General features: G+C 35.7%; 1 protein-coding gene across 1 annotated transcript in view; it reads left to right on the forward strand.

The window, feature by feature from the left end:
- Positions 1-17,470, forward strand: part of LOC108669155 (irregular chiasm C-roughest protein) — a 55,110-nt gene that overhangs the window by 24,942 nt on the left and 12,698 nt on the right. Inside the window, exon 2 of the mRNA XM_047882128.1 lies at positions 16,537-16,974. Within this exon, the coding sequence (XP_047738084.1) occupies positions 16,680-16,974 (295 nt within the window). The 5' untranslated portion in view covers positions 16,537-16,679. The remainder of the gene's footprint in view (positions 1-16,536; positions 16,975-17,470) is intronic.

Raw genomic sequence — 17,470 nt, forward strand, 5'->3', positions numbered from 1 at the left:
AGTTTTTTTATACTAAGTTTGAATATGAATAGAATAAAATATTTTGGTCCTTCCGCAATCTAATTCGAACATATGCATGCAACAATCTAAATTTTGAAGATATACCAAAAATAATATTATATGTTGAATTTCGCTAACTAAATACTATTAGTTAAGGAGATCTTCCGAATTCTTTCCAATATCTTCTGAACAATCATATTATTAGCAAGTTTCTTTGGGACACTCGTGATATCGAAAATAAACATTGAATAAAAAATGCCTTAATGATAAATTCTGCATCATCTGTAGATATCTGAGTTTTGTATCATTTGTAGATATCTGAATTTTGTATCATTTGTAGATATCTGTAGAAGACTGAACATTCTCTCACATTCACTAAGGCCGGGTAAATGACAGGCGGAGTTGACAGTGTCGGCTCAGGTTGCCACGCGTCCCCGTCTGTCTCCCACAACGCCCAGAAATAGACAGTAGACCAAGGGTTCGTGCTTGGAACTTACGGGCAAAAAATTCTACAATGAAGCCCTGCTAAGAAAAAAAACGAAAATAAAATAACTTTAACAGAGCAATCGATATAGAACTTACCAGCACGAAGACAATTTAAAAAGAGTCTTGTTAAAATCCCGATTGAAAAAAGTTGAATAGGCCCTATACCAAGTAAAATAAGGAAAAGGGTAAAGAAAAAGTGGAAAAATTTAGTATAATTAGCTCGAGAAATACGGGAGCCTTTTTAGAAATGACCTAAAATCACATTTTTCCTATTAATATTTTATTCTGATTTCAATTCCATAAAATTTTTACACAAATGGTTAAGCGCGTACACATATCCCAAAAAAATGCACAGATGGAAAAAATCCCGAAGCGAGAAAATCTGAATGCCCCCCAAGCAGCTAGGCCTACGAAGCATAGGCCGACTGGCGCCAGCAGCCCCTAAAATGCCGACGTTGCTGTAGTTTTTTTGTAAAGATTTTTATTGCCAACACATTGGCGAGCTCGACCCCACTCACACGGCCTGTAAGTGCTGTCTTCATGTGAAACCAGGGATCGTATTTCTGCTGAACCTGATGAGCGTAATACTGCTAATATCTTCGTTATCCTGCTAATATTTTATTATTATTCTACTAATATCTTCATTTTCATGCTATTATTTTATTATTTTTCTACTAATATCTTCATTTTCCTATATTTTATTATTATTCCGCTAATATTTTCGTTTTACTGTAAATATTTTATTCTCATTCCGTTTATATCTTCGTTTTCCGGTTAATATTTTATTACTATTCCGCTAATATCTTCATTTTCCTACCAATATTTTATAATTATTCCGCTAATATCTTCGTTTTCCTGCTAAAATTTTATTATTATTCTGCTAATATCTCAATTTTAAAGTCCCTTTAAACAGCTTTTTTTCTGCTCTCCGCTGATTGCTTCTCGGATAGATTCATCTGATGTAGGTATTTACATGGATTCTTTCATTATCACTTGGAAAATTTTATACGATTTCGTATTGTTGAGATCACTTTGACTGCAATTTTATTTGAAAATAAGCAGTTGAAATTTTTATTTTGGTATTACAAAGAAAATTTGATGGGAGATGAGAAGCTCCAGTGATTTATATCAGATCAGATTTTTTACTGGAATAAAAAAATTTCATGAATCAGATTTTCTAATAAATAAAATTTGATCTAGAATCAGATTTTATAATCAATAAAATCTGATTCTATTAAACTGAAATAATTAACGAATCAATTCATTAAATAACTGTTGGAAATAATTGTCACAATTCTACAAGAAACAAAAATATTTTATCATTAAGTGACGTAGAAACCAATTGAAAATAAGCTTTACTTCCGCTTCAGTAGGAGCTGATGAAAATTTGGAATAAATTTTTTTTCAATTTTCAAATGTGTTCATAAAAATATTGTTTCGAGGGGATCCCGCATTCACAAATTGCTAAACTCTTGTGTAATTGGGAGAGACTTCACTGCATTGATCTTTACGAGAAAAAATGAATGGAAAAGGACGGGCATCAAACAAAAAACAGTGAATGAAAAAATTAATGAAGTTTAAATGGAAGCTTCTGATAAGAAGGTAACAGGCCTTACAATAAGTCTTAAAGTTACCTCTACCTGAAAGAATTCAAAATTTTAAGCATCTTTTTATTTTAATTTACTTGCGCGCTTACATCTACGTGAAAATCGATGCTTTTTCAAGTCAATCAATTAAAATTTATTAAACAAAATTCTTGAGCATTTTTTATTTCACGATCTAGCTTTAAAGTTCTAATTCATGGTCAAGAAAAATGGTTTCCATAATGAATAAGTTTTATGGAAAAAATTATATAAGTAAGCTAAAGATATATCGCTATAATATACAGAATGCTTTGAAGTATTTGCTCGGCGTTAAGAAGAGCAAAAGTTAAGAACAAAGTAACTTTTTTCAATTGATTTTCCTTGATTTGGATAATTATTATTTTCTCAAGGAGATAGACCTCCCTCGAACCGACAATACGAATTTTCATGAATATATAAATAGACTTCTCTCGAATAGATTATAAGGCTTCTTTTATGATTAAATATATAATTAGAGATTCTTTGAATGAATTATTCTTTCCCTAAGCTTTCGCCGAAATCTATCCTTCAAAGCTACAAGCATTACTTACAATTCTTAAATTAACTATTACACGCTATAAATAATTCTTCTCATCACTGGAAAACCGACACCGTAACTCAAAACCCAGTCAGAGTAAGTAAATTAAACGACGACCCAAATTACATTGCCGTGATTGCCAAGGGAAAGGATCTTCGTGAAATTAAGAAGCATGCAAATTTGTCATCGCAAATATATCTTTCCTTTTCATGAAGTATTGAAGTTAAATATTGCAAGTTATTGACTGTTTGACGTGTGTTTCGGAGACGACGTTCATTTCTACGCAGAAAATTTACGAGATTCAATCAAATAACAAATTAATTCATTAATTCAACCTAATCCTTAACTAAGGAATGATCTCATATGACCGTGAGATTTAAAATCTTGTGAAGAAATAAACTTTTACAAGAAATTCGAACAAAGGAAACCTTCAATACGCTTCTATAATAAAACAACAAAGACAAACTTCAACACGCTTCTATAATCAAACAACAAAGACAAACTTCAACTCGCTTCAATAAATAAACAACAAAGACAAACTTCAACACGCTTCTATAATCAAACAACAAAGACAAGCTTCAACACGCTTCAATAATAAAACAACAAAGACAAACTTCAACTCGCTTCAATAATAAAACAACAAAGGCAAACTTCAACTCGCTTCTATAATAAAACAACAAAGACAAACTTCAACTCGCTTCTATAATAAAACAACAAAGGCAAACTTCAACTCGCTTCTATAATAAAACATTGCAGCGAGACCTTATACCTTCTCAATGTAAACTGATCGCTAAAATAATATTACTTAATAATATAAACAAAATAATATTACTACAAAAATAATATTACTATTACCTAAGCCCCGAACACACAATGAAATGATTGAGACATCGTCCAAATAACAATGTACTTTTCGTCAATGCGTACGCTATCCTGGCCCAGTTAGGCCCGTCAAATTGGCCAATCAGAGCTACTTTCGGTCTTAGCTTGTGCGGCGCGTGAGAAAGTGGGTCATCATGTGGACAATATGACCGATTCATTTTTTTTAGTGTACATGTTACTTGTGTCGGCGGGCCTCTCTTGTATGCATTGGCTGCTGCCTGGACACGTTCTAGTTCTTGCCAGACATGTTCTAATTCCTGCCAGACACGTTCTAGTTCTTGCCAGACACGTTCTAGTTCTTGCCAGACACGTTCTAGTTCTTGCCAGACACGTTCTAGTTCTTGCCAGACACGTTCTAGTTCTTGCCTGACACATTCTAGTTCTTGCCAGACACATTCTAGTTCTTGCCTGACACGTTCTAGTTCTTGCCAGATACGTTCTAGTTCTTGCCTGACACGTTCTAGTTCTTACCAGCACGTTCTAGTTCTTGCCAGACACGTTCTAGTTCTTGCCAGACACGTTTTAGTTCTTGCCAGACACATTCTAGTTCTTGCCAGACACGTTCTAGTTTTTGCCAGACATGTTCTAGTTTTTGCCAGACACGTAATAGTTATTGCCAGACACGTTCTAGTTCTTGCCAGACACGTTCTAGTTCTTGTCGGACACGTTCTAGTTCTTGCCAGGCACGTTCTAGTTCTTGTGAGACACGTTCTAGTTCTTGCCAGACACGTTCTAGTTTTTGCCAGACATGTTCTAGTTCTTGCCAGACACGTAATAGTTCTTGCCAGACACGTTCTAGTTCTTGCCAGACACGTTCTAGTTCTTGTCAGACACGTTCTAGTTCTTGCCAGACACGTTCTAGTTCTTGCCAGACACGTTCTAGTTCTTGCCAGACACGTTCTAGTTCTTGCCAGACACGTTCTAGTTCTTGCCAGACACGTTCTAGTTCTTGCCAGACACGTTCTAGTTCTTGCCAGACACGTTCTAGTTCTTGCCAGACACGTTCTAGTTCTTGCCAGACACGTTCTAGTTCTTGCCAGACACGTTCTAGTTCTTGCCAGACACGTTCTAGTTCTTGCCAGACACGTTCTAGTTCTTGCCAGACACGTTCTAGTTCTTGCCAGACACGTTCTAGTTCTTGCCAGACACGTTCTAGTTCTTGCCAGACACGTTCTAGTTCTTGCCAGACACGTTCTAGTTCTTGCCAGACACGTTATAGTTCTTGCCAGACACGTTCTAGTTCTTGCCAGACACGTTCTTGTTCTTGCCAGACTCGTTCTAGTTCTTGCCAGACACGTTCTAGTTCTTGCCAGACACGTTATAGTTCTTGCCAGACACGTTCTAGTTCTTGCCAGACACGTTCTTGTTCTTGCCAGACTCGTTCTAGTTCTTGCCAGACACGTTCTAGTTCTTGCCAGACACGTTATAGTTCTTGCCAGACACGTTATAGTTCTTACCAGACAACTTTTAGTTCTTGCTTTTCGTGGGAGCGACGAGAATAAATTCAAAGATTTTTATCGCAAAGCACGAGTTGCTATTTCACGCACGCAAAGAATTTTTTGGGTTATGCACGTTCCAAAAATACACACTTTCAGCCACTGCGAAAACATCAAAATAGGAATTATTCGTTTAGTCTGTATATTACGTTAGCCTTTGGATAACTTTACTGAATGGAAAATTGCACACGTACTGTCGACTAATGAAAACAAAATGTGCAATATTATGCAAGAAAATTGCAACATTTTTCTTACTATGAAAAACCGAGTCTGCATTTCAGTGTCTAGATATTGCAAACGTACAGCCAGCATAACAAAAACAAAATCTGCAGTTCAATATATAGAAATTGCAACCGTAATGGCAACTAACAAACGAACAAAATCTGCATTTCGATTAAATAAATCGCAGCCTTAATGGCAACTGACAAAAACAAAATCTGCAGTTCTATACCTATATAGAAATTGCAGCCGTAATGGCAAGTAACAAAAACAAAATCTGCAGTTCAATATATAAAAATTGCAACCGAAATGGCAACAAACAGAAACAAAGTCTGCAGTTCTATATATGGAAATTGCAACCGAAATGGCAACTAACAAAAACAATGTCTGCTCTTTCTTTGTAATGAAACTCGCTCTCTGAAGCGATCGTTCAGCCGTCGATGGCTTCAATTTCTGAACTTGGACGAGCCGAATGATCACTTATCGGTCATCCGGTGACGTCATTCAGAGCAATGATCCCCTTACCTACACTCAGAGAACCAAGAGAGATTGTCCAAATAGCGATGCAATTTTGCACTTATATAGATCATGCGGACCCAGTTGGGTCCTGCAAAAGGGGCACGTCAGTGCTACATGCATAAAGTGTGACACTATTTGAACCCTATGACCATTGATTTCCGTGAGTGTATCACAGACAAGCTCTCCGAAATATCCATTAGAATAAGAGAAGCTATTCCGCTATAGTAGTTCGTGAGTCCATTACTTTCGAATGAATGGGAATCAATTATTGTTCCCCAGGCAAGTGTTATGCAAACTACAGCATCGGAACGATCTTTTTCCACCGCGGAATCTCACGGGAAGTTTAGAGCAGGGATTCGAACATTCACAAGTCGCTCGTCCCAATATATTTGGGTTTCCCAATTACATTCAAAATCTGCCAGGATTCCAATACTTATTCTTCGTTTCTCAAATAAAGTAAAAGACATGTTTTATTTTCCAGTGCGAATAAAATATTGTTTGCTAGCTAAATTATTTACTTTCCCGTTGTTAGGAAAATGTTACATAAATTTTCAGAGAATTGCTGTAAAATCTCAGTTATTCAGACTTGTAGAACGGCATCCAAATTTGCATAAAACTTTTGCAACTTGTACGCCAAATCGGCAGTAAACATCGTTGACATATCATCGTCATCCACTAAAATATATGCAATTTGTTCCTCCAATTTTTACCACGACATGAAGTGTGCAATCAAGCCGCGCCAGACGTACGACCTTTAGAATGGATGTCTGTAGGAATAAACGGCCTAACCAAGGCCTATATTTGCTAGCAGCAATTTACTGAATGGCTTAACAACAGCCTCGACGCTCCATTTAATGCAGACGCTGATGTTTTAATGCAAGTTTTTTACAAATTTACTTAGGCTTCAATTTGCAGTTACAAGGATTAATTCGCATGAGAATTTGAACTGAAATTTACTGACCACATCACAAATTCCGAACGCAGCTCGAGGTGCTGACACGAGAATATATTTCTTGATATATATAATCAAGAAATATATATATATAAGAAATATATATAAGATATGAAATATATATATATATATTAGAAATATATATAAGAATATATTTCTAATTAAATTTAGGACAATGTTAGGGTAATAACGGGATTGGGGTAATTGGAAAGGGAAGGTACTGCAGGTACGATAGGTACACGAATTGCTGAGAATAATGACTTTATATGTGGGGTATAGCCTGTGTATAAGGTGCCAATATCGATTAAATCACTCACGGTGCTGTTGGTAATGATTATATATACGCCTTGCCGAGAGTAGGACAAATTAATCCTAAGTTAAATTTTTATTGTAGTTTGTAGCTGTTATTGGTAAAGAAAGAGATTATGAGGTATGAACTCAGACAGCACTTGTGCGAAATAAAAAAATATTCATGAGCTAAAATAAAAAGATTGATTGCTTCGTGCTGAGATAATTCAGCAGAATTCTCTACTTCAATTTGAAATACACAAATAAATATCTTTTTAATCCAGCGTTTTGCGCAAAATATTTGTAACATTTGTTTGTACGAGACTGTGAAAAGACCCAGAGATTAATACAAAAAAAAACTTTTAAAACCCTAGAAAACCTTGAGCCCAGAGATTAAACCCCAATTAATCAATAAAATGATTGCATATGTGAGAGAGTTTTCCGCTGTTAAATTGGCAATTTTTTAGGATTAAAACCTGAGTGTTCCTAGAGCTTCTCTCCCGTGGTTAGAAGAGGGAATAAATCGCCTCGCTGTGCCCATTTTTTGCACATGATCGCTTTATTAGCGAAGAGCAACGTAAATCTCGCTAAGCGGTGGAAGCTGCACCGCAAATTGCAGCTGAGACCGGCCTTGCTGCTAATTGGAACTACCAAAGCAATTATACTTGAATGAGATACTTGACTTAGATCCATGTTACTGTAATACAATTAATACCATTACATTGAATGGTAACTGTACAGGCCAAATATTGAAGTAATTTAGGATCATTTTGTTGGTGGAGTAACACTTAGTCAGAGAATATATGTAGTTGACTAATATGTTAGCCTTTTTTACTTATTTAATAAATCGTTAAGCACATATTGACTTGTTCCGATGACAATAACGTAAAGAAATACAATATAAAACGGTGTCCGCAAACATTATTATACCTCAGTCTTCATTTCATATAATCTACACATTTCATTTCCAAAAAGTCGTCTTCAATTCAGTTAATTTTTCTCCGACTGTCTTTAAAAAAACTGAACATTTTTCTTTACTTTGAGATCCATCTTAGCAGCAGGCATCGGTAGGGGATTCGATGGCCATCCAAAAATCGGCCATGATTGCAGCACAAGAAATAAACGACCTGATATTTTTTCTACAACGAGTCCAGCCTTAAGTGGTTGCCAGATTAAGACGCTCAGGCTGTCCCTTGTGTGGCAAACGTTGCCATCTGTTGTCCTGTTGCCACGATCAGGGCGGTGCCATCTGTTGTCCTGTTGCCACGATCAGGCGGTGCCATCTGTTGTCCTGTTGCCACGACCAGGGCGGTGCCATCTGTTGTCCTGTTGCCACGACCAGGGCGGTGCCATCTGTTGTCCTGTTGCCACGACCAGGGCGGTGCCATCTGTTGTCCTGTTGCCACGATCAAATGCCTGGAAACAGAAAATCGGTCCCAAAAAAAAAATGAAATTGAAAAAATCATAATTTTTCGAAAAAATTGGTGCTTGTAAAAGATATATAATTGGAATGCCAAAGAAAAATACATGAAAATCACTGGGGAGTTTAAACAATAATTCCCATGAACGTGAGCCCTTCGTTAATTCGAAATATTTTAATGCACATATTCGAATAAGGAGGATTAATGTTTAATTAATAATTTACAGTCACGTTTTGTTTAAGGTTGCAATAATTATATAGATTCAGCCTAAAATGAACAATACATTACAACGAAATATTATGCGTCGAGTTGATGGTGAAATTAACAGACTAAGATTTTCAAATGACTCACTGCAAACCTGAAGCCTTTATTCATACTTTTTAGTGACACATTAAAAATTCAATGGATGTTGCATTATAAAAAAGAAAGCCTGATGTTATTAATATATAAATTTTAAACAAATAGGATTATTAAGACTAATATTCCTCGCGAAATTCCTTTAAAAGACCTGGGAACGGAAGCTCGACATGCACCGTACCAACAGTAAACAGGATGCATACCGTACGCGGATGTAAACAGAACTTGTAACCCCACCGCTGTACGCTGGAACCCTAACGCTGAACGCTGAACGCTACTTACGAAAATAGAGAAAACTGCGATCTTGTAAAGAATATAAGTACATCAGTATGACCTTGTTAGGAAAACATACCTAGTATATCCCTGTTAATAAAATGCAATGTATCTTTCTAAACAGAATTTAATTCTTCGAAAATGTTCAGATAGACTTAATTTGTTTGTATTATTCATTCAATTAACCTTGGTATAAATACACAATTCTATAATGTTCTTGTTAAGAATAACCACCCCTGTAACGCCTGGGGTGATTATTCTTAACAAGTTCCGAAAACTGTAACACCTCCAATGCATCCTTCTTAAAATTACAATGTAGAAGTTCGTATTTCATAAATACAAGACTCTCGTTTCATCGGGAGTTTTGACGGCAATATTGACGTTAATTTATTTGCATAGTGCGACAATCGGTCAATGTATTACACGATTTCATTGAATTTACAGCCTATCTGTTTTGTAGCACGATTTTCCCAAACTCTAACGCTACGTGCAGGGAGGATAAGTTATGTTCTTTTTACTTTAACCCAGATATTTGAATAGAAGGCAGGATGATAGCGAACAGAAGGGAATTTATCAGAATGGTGTACTTTAAATTTCGATATAGTGGAATTATTGGAAATTCTAGTATTTTGTACCAATTAAATAATTGTACTTGATTAGTGTCAAAAATCCCGCCTTCAAATTTCTAAGACGGTTTGCAATTTTATCTTGCACGTGGAAAGAATATTGACCAATTTCGTGCCACACAAGCCTCAAGAAATTAATTCTTATGTTGTCTTCTATAAGTCATAATGTCTTCATTTAAAAATTTAAAACATTTTAAAATTTCTTCGCTCGGCAGCAGCATCAGATGGCCCGATAAATTATAAGCTCTTTTTAACCATCACGAAAAAGCTGCTTTTTTGTCGGATTTCTCCCGCGACAAGAGAATTTGTTACATTTCATTCACATCGTGAATAATATTTATTAAGCTATTTTCATGCTAGAAATGAAGGGAAGGCGTCACTGTATTGATAGGGCGAACACTGATCTGTATCATTGAAATGATGTAACAATGGGCGCACTTAGGCTCATTTTAATTCAGTGCAATGTGGCCCAGTGGTTGCAGTTCAGAGTACTAGGATAGAAGCAGAGAGGCGCGGGTTTGAAACTGCAGCAATCTGTGAATGTTGTGCGATTTTGAGAAGCGGGGACAGGCCTACGGCCTAATTACCGGTGACACCGTTATTATTAATATTATTATCGTCTACTTCAGTACTTTGTAACGCGATCCACCGTATATGATTACACTAACAATACTGACGGAGTATCATTGTAATCAATTAGTACGGGGCTATACTATAGAAATCCAGGTCATCTGCAGGAACATTGAATTTCTTTTGAAAAATATCAAATTTAGCAATTATTTTTCACCTCAATAAAGTATAATTTTTTCTCGTTTGATTTTTGAAGGAATGAGGGAATACAATTTAACCCACGCCGTCCTTAAAATATAAAAAAAATTTATTTATTCGCAATATTAGATAATTTTGAGCAGATATTAACGTCTTTGCAAATAAAAAATCTGCAAAAAACGCTGCCCCAACTCCATTTTCGCGTGTACTTCCACCTCCACCACAGCGCTTATCCACCAGCTCATGTTCTTTAAGAATTTCATGTGCCAGAACGTTTCTTATTTTTAGTTTGTTAAGCGCAAATAATATCTCAATTTTACCTAACAATAAATACAATACCAAACATGATTACAATATTACGATAAATTATAATGTTTACGCTATTTATGGCACTCAATTTTTAATTTCTATTCATTTAATTATACTAACTATTTATCATGTTCATTAAAAACAACTCATTTAAAATAATAATAAAGTTTCTATTTAATTCTTGATTAGACCCGTGGTTGCTACTGAGTTATGATTTATTTATAACAGAATTCAATATTGTCAAGCTCGCAAATTTAGGAGAATTAGGGAAATGCTCCAACGCTGAGCCGGATTTTTGTTGCCTATTAGCGGCTATACAAACATCGGCACGACCGTGCACTCAAAAACATTAATGCGTCATAGTGTCCAAATAGTGATATATTTTATTAGCCACAGCAGAAACACAGAACGGGATTGTTCCTGCTCTGTGGGGATTACCCTTGGTCGGGATTACTGTCAGGATAACTGGGTTGGGATTACCCTTGTTTTCCGGACCAAACTGGGACAGAATTACACGGTAAAAAATGCATCGATATTTAAACAAAGCCTCACTCATTTGTCTGAGAGTAAGCGTTGGGTTCAATGTTTACTTTAAACAGACACGCAATGTGTGATGTTAAACAATAAATAAATTAATTGGCTTCTCTATTATAGCAAACCCATTGTGATAACTCCCACGAAATCAGGACTCATATGCTGCGCTTTAATTATAATATTCCAAACAATCCGCCGCGATTGTTGATGATGGATTCAATCGCTGCTTAAACAACAAGACTTTCATCCTACTTGATATCACTCAAAAAAAATCAATTGGTCTTGTATATAGACTATTAATTTGACTAATTAATTTATTAATTAATTTATTATTAAGTATAGACTATTAATATAGACACGTTCTGCACGAAGCAATGATACGCTGTTTTGCCGGGTCAAAATGCAGTCGTGCAGGATTACCCACACAAGAGTGAAGAGTGCATCGTTCTTGGGTCACTTATTTATATTCTCACTCATCTATTGAAGAATATTCTTAATATGTTCCTATATATTCATAGAGATTCACGTCGGAAATTCTTAATAATTTAGACAAGTTTCCCGGCTACAAGGCATTTGCTTCACTGAACGCTTAGCTGGCCACTTAAACCAGCACTAATACAAATATGTTAAAGTCTGTGAAAAAAGACAAATTCCGGTAAGGTTTAGGAAAATCCTTCACAATTTTAAATTTATAAATAAAATCATCATATTTAAAGACAGGCTATTAATGGGAAGTAGCGCTCACTGCTTTCTGTGGCAAATATGCCTGACATTCATTATATGGGTTCATTTTCAGAAAATTTTAAATTATTTAAAAAATTAATATACTTCAGTACAACGTTAATTCTTTATTTGGAATACTTATTATAAAAAACTCAATTGGAAAAAATTTACAAACTTATCGTGTTATACAGAGATATTATTCTTGAATGAAACAATTTCTCATTTATCCCTTTAGCGACCACCTTTCTTGATCGGACAAAACATCACATTGTAATCATGAAGCATTACTGAGATTTGCTCATTAAAAATACTGCTACAGACATATATATGTCTACCTGGACCTATCGGAGACTGAAATTATAAGCGATATATTGCCCAGTTGGACGAATGAGTTTTATACATAACAGAAAATTCGATTTTGAAAGGCGCCGTATATGTACAGCTGAAAGCTAGAAAGTTAATGAAAGAATTACTAAATTAAGAAATGCACGTCTGGAGGAAATGCTGAGTAATTGCCTAGGATAAGATGGCCCTCAGGAGGGCACCTTTCTCACGCCACGCATTTCCTGTGCCCTCGGCCCACACATCCATCAGCATTGACGGTCGCCTCGCCTACACGCCTCATTTCCCCTCTTAAATGAGTCTTAAGATCACATGCCGACGTCTGCACATGCCCGCAGTATGTGACGAAAACGAAGCAGTGGCCTTCACGTTGGTTGAGCATGTGACGAAAAATGACGCGGTGGCCTTCACATTATATGTATATAATTGAGTACGTGACGAAAAGAGTGTGCGTCGTTATTTGGACATGACACATTCAATTTTCTGAGCGCGCTGAGCATGAAACAGAATCAGCGGCACGTCAGTATTGCACTCTCTGCAGTCCATTATTGAATGTTTTTACATAATTTCTACCCGCAGCGTTTCGTAAACGATCAATTACTCGCCAGGTTGTAGGGCTGATCTATTTCTCGCCACGTTCTATGCCCATAAATTACTCGCCACGTTTTATGTCGATCAATTTCTCGCCACGTTGTAAATTGATCAGTTCTCGCCACGTTCTAGGTCGATCATTTTTTCGTCAAGTCGCGCACCGATCAACTTTTCGCCATGTTGGACTGATAAAAATCATGACTAAGTTGAAGAGAAATGAGAATCGGACGCGAGTTGCTACGTATTAAATGAATTCAAAATCGACATCAATATTTAATCACCCAATACAATTTTAAATTTCATATGTAATCGAAGCAACGACGCTATATCGTTAGAACACGCATATATTCTTTTAACTTAACGGCCGCCATTAACTTGGTTAGTAAATTCCAATATTTTTATGGAAACAATTAATTGAATTGCGTGGTAACTGAAAAATGCAGGCTATCATTGGCATATATAAAAAGCCTGCCTGAAAAATGCTGGCATATATAAAATACACGGCTATAATTGGCCACCAATAAATCATTCAAGAATTTTGAGCAAGAAACCCTTAGGCTAAATAAATATCATTCAAACATAACTTTTTGCTATTCGAATAATGCAGTGCAGTTAAAAATTAATTTATTTCTGTATCGCAAGTTCAGATGTGAAATTTAATGTCGTACCACGGTAATTAGAAAGCAATCAGTTCCGTGCTCAGGCTAAATTTATGACATTGATTTAGAGAAAATTATATTCATTACTGAATATGACATAACGCTAGCGGGCATGTTAGCTCTGCGTACTGGGAAAACTAGATTTTTATATTAACAACTCTAATTATATACGAGGCATGTAATGGTACCGAGCATTAATAGTCGAATTTAATTCAGTTAAAAACGGTAAGACTTTTTTTGCACTCAATTTTATCTCGAAATAATCACTCGGAATTATACATCATAAATTTATTCAAATTTCCCTTATTTATAAGCAGCCAGAAAAGTCGTGTAAGAATTTTTACGAGTTTAAGATAAATTTCATCAGATAATTGCTTGCGATCAATATTTTAATCCAACAAATCTAAATTTTTGAGGAGTGTCCGAGAATTCAGGACCGTTCATCATTAATATGTTACGATTCATCCATATATTTAATGTAAAGAGTAACGTACTGTCATATAATGTGTTCGTCATCATCGTGATGAACAAAATCACAAGTATTCAACTTAGTAAAAGCTTTACTTAAAGAAAACTAGAAGTCAAGCAATTTTTAGCAGCTTCCATGACTGCTGATGAGTACAAAAATTGGAAAGCTTTGCGAAGGACATTTCTTATGTTAAAATTATATTAAATTTTGAAATACTTGAGTTTAAGGACTCGCGTTCATGCATTATTATTCATACATTCATTCATCACACAGGCAAGCCATACCAAATACATAGTATTCACAAATCAGCGGGTATTTTGAATGTAGGTGAATGAAGATATGAGTAAATATCAAAGCTGCTATTGTGACCTGCGGGTTTTTTTATGAGAAAAATTTCCCCTAAAATTTCGACAGGGTAAAAATAAATCCTTCATGCATTACTAATGTTTTCCGCCAGTGAGGGACTTTGGCAGCTTTCCAGAACTGCCTAAGAAGCTTATAAATAGAAACGCAAAAAGTTCAGGCTTGTATTCTCCTAACAATTATTCGCAGTTTTCAAAAATTTTCGGAAATAGATTTTGTGTTTTTTTCTGTTATCAATTTTTCCGCAATCTCGTGCAATATTACAATATTCTTAGAGTATTCAAATTCGAATCAATTATTCAAGGCCGCCCTTGGAATCTTCTTACCGTTGACCTAAATAATAACGTGGTAAATTATTAAAAATTATAGTACATATTGGTGCCTGGAAAATTCATTGAATATTGCTCTAAAGATGCTGAATATTAAAATAAAAATGGGGTTATGGATTTTATATTTTTTTCGCTTGAAAATATTATTGAAACATCCTTATTCTGCACCAACATTATTAATCAACAATTCATTCGATTTGTTCATACATTATCGATTATCACACTTCCACCGACAGTTCTTTAAAGTTATTTGCAAGATTTTATACCCTAACATTTATAGCAATTACTCGTATGACTTCATCATAAAATCCATAACCCTGCGAAAGTTGAAAGCGTCATTTTCTTGCGATCCGCATTCCGCATGAGCGCACGTCAAACGCGTTCCATTTATGCTCCATAATCATGACACCGAAGGCAGACGGACGCTCGTTATCGGGCATGAATCATGAATCGCGTAATATGCAAATTTATTCATATTTCCTGCAACGATGTCGCCTGCGCGTAAAACCTAAGCGTTTGTCGAGAGTTTCCGAGTAGAGTTTTTTTATTTCCAGCGTTTGGGGAAGTATTCTGGATACGAGACGTAAAGAATTGCAGAGTATTTAAGGCCTTACAATTTCATAGTTTCACGCGTGTAGTGGTTCCAAGAATTCAATTAATTTTAAGGTTTAAACCTTTTATTCTAAACCGATTTTATTTACATGTTTTGGAAAGTGTTTACTGAGATACATTTCTGCAAGACTATACAATTCCAGTTACTAGAGCAATCATGGTTGTTCTGAAAAAAAAATATATATATATTTGTAGATGAAAATTGGCCTCAGCTGCTGTACGTATTGTATCGCCCTATCTAAAAAAAATGTACTACTTAACCTAAATATTTTTGCATGATATAAGTTACGCATTTGGTTCAAACTTACTTTCCGAGCTTATACTGAATTTTGGTTCCAATCTAGTGAAAATAATTGCAATTATGAATTGTTTGTTAAGTGAACACACGCGCCTTGCCTAATATAACGTCTTCGTCGTACCAAGAATCGAGCTCTACAAATTTAGACATCACAGTACAAAGGATAAGATCGGGTTATGGAAAGATCGGGTTCCAAAGGCCGGATCCCTTGTGAATTAAGTCACGAAAAGTTCAAGAATCGGCAACAGGCCATGGACCTATTTCTTCAACGCCGACACTTCTATTCTATTCTATAAGCTTTATGATAAGTTTTCTAACAACGGATGGAAGATAATAAAAAAAATAGTTTCTCAGTGACATTTTGGTTACATCACACGTTTAATTGGAGTTCTTAGTTTTCTTTCGTACTTAAAGATTCTTTGGTGGTGGAAATGTACTGCCATCCTCGTTAGGATTTCCTAGTGAATGTTCCTTCCACTGTCAACTTTACATTGATAGATAAAATAATTAATTCGTCCTGTACCGAGAACAACCATGAACATTACGAAGAGAAAATATTTGTTGAAACTTTCTACCTAGAAAACGCGATTTTTATCGAACCGAGTGACTGTGACGAGCGTCATCTGAACTTTTGTAACGTGCAAAATCCATTATTTTGCTCCCTATTCAATCTGTGAATTTTTATACTTTGTTCAAAATATGTCCAGACTCCATGCCTGTACCGCCTCTGTTGTTATTATTGTAATAATATTAAATTAGAGCATTTTTCTTCAGTTTTAATGTAAATGTAAAATAATGTTTTGATATCTGAGTTTTTCTATAATTCTTATGACTCTAACCCTACCTCGTTTTCTTTGCAGATAACGTTTTGAGAGTACATCGGCGGTGAAGATGAGAATTAGTAGTGCGAAAAGAAAGAGATCTGTCATAGGAATTATATAGATTACCCTAATATTTTACGTTTTTTATGAGGTAAAAAACGCGCGTTTTCTATTCAAAGAAAATGGAGGAGAGACTGCCACAATCGAGGTTCAGAAATCCTTTCTACGTGATTCAAAGAACTATTTTGATTATAACAGTGTATATGGTTCTTTTCACACATAGAAGCGACACTGCACAACAGTTCACTGAGCAACCAAAGCCAGTTACTGCAGTTTTAGGGCAAAATGTTACCCTGAAGTGTACGATTAAGGATCTCAGAGGAGCGGTTCAATGGACCCAAGACGGGTTCGGTCTCGGCACGAGTCGGTCCTTGCTAGGATACGACCGCTACAGCATCATAGGCTCAGCAGAAAAAGGTATGAAACAGTAACTGTGATAAACTATTTTTTTTAATCTTTGGTCAAAGGACAAAATTTGGCGAACTATTAGATCTACAGTTTTACTCTTAAAAGGCAATTTAAATACGTTATTCGCGTATCTCATTATTACTGAACTCACTTATTAAGAATGACACCTGAACATTCGAATGTTGCCAACCTCATTCAACTATCCACAGCAATCAGCGGCATTTTCGCCACTCGTGTGGCGAAAGGCTTGCGCTACACGAGTCCATAGGCTTGCGTCAATTTAATTTAATTTATATTTAATCATCCTCATAAGCCACGTGATTAGCACCTTCCGATCTAATTTCATAATTGCCATTAATCACGTGAATGGCACCTGACGATGTTATTTAAAATTGCCATTAATCAAGTGAATGGCACCTGATGATCTAATTTCATTCTTCCCATTAACCAGGTGAATGTCAGCTGCTAATATAATTTCATTCTTCCCATTAATCAGGTGAATGTC

This window comes from Hyalella azteca, unplaced genomic scaffold, assembly GCF_000764305.2.
Source record: "Hyalella azteca isolate HAZT.00-mixed unplaced genomic scaffold, Hazt_2.0.2 contig9713, whole genome shotgun sequence".
In the NCBI taxonomy this organism is placed as follows: Eukaryota; Metazoa; Arthropoda; class Malacostraca; order Amphipoda; family Hyalellidae; genus Hyalella; species Hyalella azteca.